The 7421-nt window shown below is 36.2% G+C and overlaps 1 protein-coding gene and 1 long non-coding RNA gene across 2 annotated transcripts in view; both read right to left on the bottom strand.

Annotated features, from left to right (window-relative positions):
- Positions 1-831: 831 nt before the first annotated feature.
- On the bottom strand, positions 832-2622 carry LOC106518180 (uncharacterized). The gene is made up of 2 exons (XR_001310284.1): positions 1793-2622; positions 832-1350 (listed from the first exon to the last, which is right to left on the bottom strand). It is a non-coding gene; the product is annotated as an uncharacterized LOC106518180 (long non-coding RNA).
- A 1868-nt stretch (positions 2623-4490) lies between these two features.
- Positions 4491-7421, bottom strand: part of nedd4l (NEDD4 like E3 ubiquitin protein ligase) — a gene marked incomplete at its 5' end in the record, with an annotated part of 52598 nt that continues 49667 nt past the window's right edge. The window contains 3 exon segments of the mRNA XM_014009315.1: positions 4491-6424; positions 6509-6581; positions 6819-6915. Coding sequence (XP_013864769.1) covers positions 6322-6424; positions 6509-6581; positions 6819-6915 — 273 coding nt within the window. The 3' untranslated portion in view covers positions 4491-6321.

Here is a 7421-nt window from a genome sequence, read left to right on the forward strand (position 1 = left end):
GTGTGTGTGTGTGTGTGTGTGTGTGTGTGTGTGTGTGTGTGAAAGGCACAAAAACGCACACTAACACGAGGTCACTATTTTCCTATAAGTAATCTTGGTATTTAATCACACTTTGTTATATTCCTGCTCCCACTGCAGCCCCTTAAATGTGAGTCAAACTGCAGACATGAGGCTTAGCTACAACCAGATCCATTTTTAGTTCAAAATCTGTTCAAATGACTCAGCCATAATTGTATTTGCTTAATCAGCAGTGGTGGTCATAATGAATTGGGTCAACTCCAAACACTAATCAGTTGTAGACGTACATCCAGTGATTATGCATTAAAAGTTTCGATCAATTTTTTTTCAGTGAAATATTTTGCTAACAGACAGAAAGGGTTGACTCCAAAAAGTTTTAAACAAATTCTAAACAAACGTTTTGTACAATCTGTTGGGGCTCAGACTGTGTGTTGAGGGTCAGTCTCAGCTACCACCTCACCAAATTTTAGCTCAGAATCTGTAAAACAGACCGGTTTGTAGCTATTTTTGTTTTTTCTAGAGTTAGCGGGCTGTGGCAGCCATCTTGAATTGGGTTGACTCCAGAAGTTGAACAGTTTTACATGTTTATCCAATGATTAATTTGTGAGAGTTCAGTAAAAATCCTTCCAGTAATTCAAAAGATATTTAGCTAAAAAAAACAAACGCACGTACGCACAAGTAGTAATTACTTAATCGCCCGTCCTCGGCTGTGAGCTGTAATTACACGAATATAGTTCAGTTGTGTTTTTCTTGTAGTGGAACAGATTTAATCAATCAGAGTTTTAAAATAATAAAACAACGACAATAATCAACTGCTTTTGAACACATTTATGAAACTTTGTGTTTTTAAACCTTTGGGAATGGGGATGTTTAATGTTTAGTACCGACATTAAAAAATGATAGAGCCTCTAAACAAAACAGCATGGTTAGACACTGAAAATGTTGAAAAAAATAAAATAACTTTTTAGTACATGGATCATTTAAAGATTATTGACATCCTAATTTAACACAATTGTCCTTTCTGACTCCTCTGAGTCACTCTAACATGTCTTAAGCTGTGACCACCTGAGCACACAGGTTTACCATATATATAAAAAAAGGGAAAGTAAAGGTCGAACAGAAGCTTCAAAAGATCCTCGACAAATTCTTCAGAGGCAGAAATCCAGGAGCGATGGAACACACCGAGCCCGTTTTCACACTGTAGCTATTTAGTGTGATAATGGCGTTTGATGGACAGAAAACAAACACCATTGTCACACTCCACAACTCCAGAGGACCAGATCTGCTGTAGATGCACAGACACACAGGTTGGTGGATGGATGAATGAATGACCTGTAGGAAAAAAAAGAGGAAATTTGATGATTTCAGGAAAAACTGAGAGTCTAACGCAGACGTGTGCACACCTGTATTTATTTTGTCAAAGTTATTTCAGATTTAAAATTGATTTCGAAAGAATTTAGTAAAAAATGAAAACAGAAAAACAAGCGACAGCCCTTGTCACGCTTATCCAACGTGTCCAAAGTCCAGTCGTGTTGCTTTTGTTACTGATTGTAGGGAAAACGGCAGCTGTTTGAGTTTGCATGTGTGTGTGTGAATGTGTGAGGCAGATCAAACCAGTTCGGACTAAGTCACACAAACTTAAATATTTGAAAATTCAATCAGGTTATGCATTTGACAATTAAAAAAACACTTTAAACTAGTATTTTTAACAGAATTTGTCAGTGAAACTTAGTTTAAAGAATACCAACCCTGTTTCAGGATGACACTAACTCACCCTGAGTTTCAAAGCTCTTCCAGATTCACTCATTCATGCTCAGCAGTCAGTCTTCTGCTCCCCCTCTCTGCCCGCCGCTCCGTGGGTTATTGTCAGTTTAAGTCCAGTAGTGTGTCCGCAGCTGCTGAGTTCATGGGGTGATATGTGGTGAATTTGGGTTAGAAGCCATCCCCTCTGAGTCTTTATGTAGACAGAGCAGGGTTTGGACAAACAGCCAGTTGCACATTAGTGATAAGCTACAGGGGAAGTATTGATCGACCCTGACCAGAGGTAGAGGGTGAAGGGTGGAGGAAGGGGAGACCAAAAAAAAAAAAAAAAAAAAAAAAGTTGGCCTGCATGTTTGGGGTCTTAATACTGAGGTTTTTCAAAGTGAGCTAAATTGTGAATGTTTTAACAAACATGGTTGAAGAGATGAGTCGAGCCAAGAAGCCATGTACGTGTGTTTAAAAGAAAAACTCATGTAGGCAACATATGACAAAAGCTAGGAAAAATTTAGCAAGGGTCTCAGTTTTTTTGTTTTGTTTATTTCTTATTTGTTTATTGTTCTTGTTAATAATAATTTAAATGCTTTTACACCACCATAAATTGCACATGTCTTGACTATTTACACGAAAACCTATTGTTACTTTCAAGTGCAGCTATGGTGCTTTTCGTACAGCCTGGAGCTTCTCTGGCAGGAACATTGTAATATTTTTTGCTGTAATAATTGCGTAATGCAAAATTCACATAGATATTGTGTTGTATCTTGTATAAATGCTCTGAAAATTTTCAGATTGGCTTTTTAAGTCACTTCTTGTCACTTCAATCAGAATACAACTCTATTTCTCCAAACTGGGGACACTCAGAAAAATATGTGCAACAGGTAAGATATTTGTTCACAACACAAACTATCCCCTGAACATGTTCAAGCCTAAATGTAAAAAAGTAATTTTCTTGTAAAATATGTCATTTAAAAAAAACGATTGAAAGACTGAGTTCAATGTTTTATCTGCTGCAATTCTACAGTCTTTTTTTTTTCTTAAACAGGTAATCAGGTAGTCTTTTTAGACCTAAAGAAATGCTGGCTCTCATTTTGTTTGTGACCAGATGGAGGGTAGGAGGGCTTGATAAAATGTCCTCGGACAGGCCGGGTGGCTTTTATTTACTCGTCCTTGGAGCTGATAACTCTTAGATTGCCTGTGTGAATGAACTGAGGTCCCTTCACCACACCAGACCATGTGCACATGCACGCAGAAAGATGGAGAGGGCTGTAGGAGATTTTACTAATATTCAGATACAAATATGCAAAAAAAAAGGTGAAAACTATATTTGGAAAGAGTTTTGTTCTTTTAAGGGATGCTTTTATGATGTGGACAAATTATTGAACTTTAACTGGGATTCCTTTAAAATGGATTATTTGTAAAAGAATACTGGTCACACAAGATGCAAAATAATTTGTCATGAATTTACAATAAACTTAACAGCACAGGCCAATATTTTAAACCTTTACTTTCATAAACAGACTTAAATTATTTAAACCGTCCAAGTATAAAATCTCAGCCAATTTAGTGAAAGAGATTAATTTAAGTCACAGGACTAAATCTGTTAACTCTTTCAATCCTCCAATTTATTCTCTATTTTTTTAGGAAAAGTATATTTACTATGACAATCTTGAAATTAAGGTTTTGTTTTACATACTTTATTCAATGAAATTTTTTAAGCTTTGTGGAAAGTAAATTTTAACTCATTTTAAGTTTTATCAGTCTTATTTTAATCTTTTTTTGGCTTCTTATTTTGAAGAAAAAAACCTGTTTTTCAACAATATAGTATTTTAATTAGTTTGTCTTAAATTTTTGTTGGTATTAGAAAAAAAGTGAGTCTTTTTTAAACCAAATTTGAGTTCTGCATTTTCACACATATTTAAATTTCTTTGCTTTTGCTTTATTAGTGGAAAATAAATCCTGCTACTTTTTATTATTACATTTGATTTACGTATGTATGTTAAGCAGTATGTATTTGACTGGCTGTGAGATTACACTGAATGTATTTTTTAATTTAATCCTGATAACTCCACCTATCAGCACCTTAATTAATGTAAACCAATAAATGTAATGCCATACAAATAACCAACTATGAAATTTAACAACAGTTTTAATTTTGTAGAACATAAAGTAATTCTTCAAGTTTACTGTATAACACTGATCAGTGTTTGTGCAGTTTTGTCACATCCAGGTCTCAATATTTTCTCCTTTACATTTATGGCAAAGTACTGCAGTAATATTTGAAAAGATGAACAATGTGCTAAACCTCAAAAAAAGTACAATTTCAACAGTATGTTTCCAAAGAGAGACAAACTGAGATTTTGTTTTACATACGTGGTCATATAAATTTTTGCAAAAATCAATGAGCTAAATGACACAGGGTTGATACAAATACAAGCATGTTTGCAATTAGTGACACTGTCTCTGAATGAACCGGACTAACAACATTTTTGATGTTCTGTCAAACAAGACAGCATATGTTAACTGTGAAAAATCACATTTCATCTAACAGGGTGCACCTCTGGGATGTGTGCTCGGTCCTGTACTTTTAACTCAGTTAACACAAATGTACGAATAAATTCAGCATAACCCAGCTCATTAAGTTTGATCATCAAAATGAATACTATACTTTGCATTGCACTCATTGATCTTCAGTCTCGATACAAAAAAGCAACACAGCCTAGGAAGTTTATTTTATTTGACTAAAATTAAATGAACCACAGAGTTGCAGAAAGTAGTGGAATCATTAACAAAAATTATTTCTTCTCATTGGTTGAAACTAAAACCTGCTAAAAAATCATCTGTACAAAGTCAGTCAGAGTGGTGATACCAAGGAAGAAACATGAGGGAGGAAAATACAAAGAGGTCAAAAAGACAAAACGGAGAAATGAAAAATAAGGATATAAAGACTCAGCATCACTTGTCTACTATAGTAGCAGCTTAGGTTTACAGACTGTTTATATTGCACCAGGTAAGTGCTCTGAATGGAAAGGAAAGAACATTCAATAAATGACGAGACATCAGGCGACATAAGCTCAAAGTGATCTATAAAGTGCCCTTCAGGTTCAATAGTGTTAGAAAAAGGAGGAAGAACATAAAAAAAGAAGACATTTTTTCTTAGTAGGAAACATGCTGCTTTATGTTCAGCGGTAATCACAGCTTTTCACTCCAGCATTCACTCATACACAGCTTCATTTTAGTGTTGATCAGTAATACTTCTGTTAAATGTAATACGTACATGTATTTATATTTTATGACAGAACTTAAAATGTTTTTGTTTTCCAAGAACAATTTACAGCATTATGAACAGCAACAGGCATGATAATATAATAATAATAATAATAACAATAATAATAATAATAATGCATTCAGAGCAACTACCCATGGTTTTCCCTTCATGGCCTCAAGACCGACTTCCAAATTAGTATGTAGTCAAAGCAAACACGTTACAACTTCATGCTGCTTTCAAAAGCACTACAATAAAAAAAACTTTACCACATTTGCTATCACTGTAACAAATGACAATCATTTCTCAGACTAAACCAGATTTAAACTTCACATGTCATGTCCAGTCGTTGAAACAGTAAAGAACATAGCTCATCAGTACAAATACACAAGAGTATTTATCTGTCAGAGTTAAAGAAATTATTATTTAAAGGAAATCTGTTTGAAGTTAGAATTATACAAATTAGTGTAAAAAAGTCATATTATGAGATCCTCTCAAGCCTCGTTTTTAAATTCCCCACCACGAAAAAAAAAACGAAACTCAAGTCTACAAAGGTTGCTGCAGCAATATCTGATAATACGGCACAGACAAGGCTTTACGGAGGGTTGCGTGTGTCTGATTTCCTGAAATGTGGTTGGCTAGCATTCCTAAGGTAATCTGGTGTTGGGCTAAATATTTGAGAAAAAAAAAACGAGTTGTGATCATAGTGCTGTTGCAGTTTCTTGGAGAAATAGTGCATGTCAGAGCCAGATTAAGGCCAAGCTAAGTCCCCCGTCTGCCGAAGGGTGCTTGATTACTGTGCTACAGTGTAAATAAAAGAAGCTGTAGAAATGCATCTGTATTTTCCAGCACAGCAGATTTCTCTCAGGGCCAAGGAAAGAGGGGAAGAAACACCGAATCAGGGGCCAGCTGCAGTCGTTTATCCATCACGTCTGTGGATGAGAGATTTCTGCATTGAAACAGAACGACGTTCCTTTTTCTTCCCCTTGCATCTCTACGGAGTGACACCCTCCCCCACCCAACACACACACACACACACACACACACACACACACACACACACACACACACACACACACACACACACATTGAAAAGATACAAACACGCAGGCATATTGGCTCGACAAGTCAATGTACAGTCAGAAACCCCTGCGCCATGGAGGTGGCTCATAGTCAGGCATTACAGTACAACATGCTCGCACAGAACTGCTACAGCAGCTGGTTTGATGTCCCTGTTGGTTTTTAACTTTTGCTTTATTTGTTGCCGTGTTCAGTCAAAAGTTTTAGTCGACCCCCTCGAAGCCTTGAGCGTTCTCTACAGCCATGAGGAGTTTCTCTCTCAGGTCCTCGAATGATTCGTAGCTGGGCAAATCCAAGCGGTTGAAACTGGGGGGGGAAACAAACAAGTTAACCAAAACGTTACAAGAAAATAGAGGAGCACAAGTGAACGGTGCCTCGTGGTGGCTTTACCATGTGTGAGCTCTTGGTAATTTGTCTGGCGTCCCCCACTGCTCGATCGTAAACAGCTGAGGACCGTTAGAACCTGACGGAGAAGAAACATCATTAAAATGCCATTGTTGAGATGACGGCCTGGGTTAGAACACAAAGTGTGTGGGTAATTGCAGCATTTAACATAAAAATAAACACTTTTTCCTTTCAACTGCAACATGGATTTAAAAAAAAGCTTTGAACAAGTTTCCATTATTCAGATTTTAAATTCTATTTTTTGCTAAATCCCTTGTTCCTGCCACAGAGACAGTAGTAAGAACTGGTCACACACCGTAGAGCTCAGCAAAGCCATTCATGGGCACTCGTGACGTCCCTGTAACAAACTGAAGGAGACGGATTCTCTTCTCAGCATCCATCAGCAGCACAACCTAAAAGAGACGAAGAGAACCATTTTATTTCACTGGAATTAACTCGTTTTTGTATTTTATTGCAGTAATAAATCAGCATGAAAGGGCTTTTCGAAAAGTTTTCATTTAAACTTTATCTCTAACTTTAAAACAAATTTGATTTTCTAGATAGCCCAGAAATTTAGTAGGGCTGTGAAATTAATCAAGTTAACTCTGATTAATTTTAGTGCTGCATGGGCATAGATTAAAAATTTTAATCGCGGTTAAAATTTACAATCACTTTACTACGGCTGAATATGTAGGTTTGTATATTGAAATGCACTCAGTGCCAGGTCATGTTTGTAAATGAGAAGTGGTTCTCAGACAGCTTACCTGGATAAATAAAGGTTAAATAAATAAATAATTTAGGCTTCTGTTCTGCTCTGTTTGTTTTTATGGGACATTATTACTGTATCTGAAAGACATGGCTGCATTTTTACTGGGCTAGGTGCAAAATAAGGAATATTTTAGATGATCCAGTTTGGGGT

The sequence above is a fragment of the Austrofundulus limnaeus genome, unplaced genomic scaffold (genome assembly GCF_001266775.1).
Source record: "Austrofundulus limnaeus strain Quisiro unplaced genomic scaffold, Austrofundulus_limnaeus-1.0 Scaffold57, whole genome shotgun sequence".
In the NCBI taxonomy this organism is placed as follows: domain Eukaryota; kingdom Metazoa; phylum Chordata; class Actinopteri; order Cyprinodontiformes; family Rivulidae; genus Austrofundulus; species Austrofundulus limnaeus.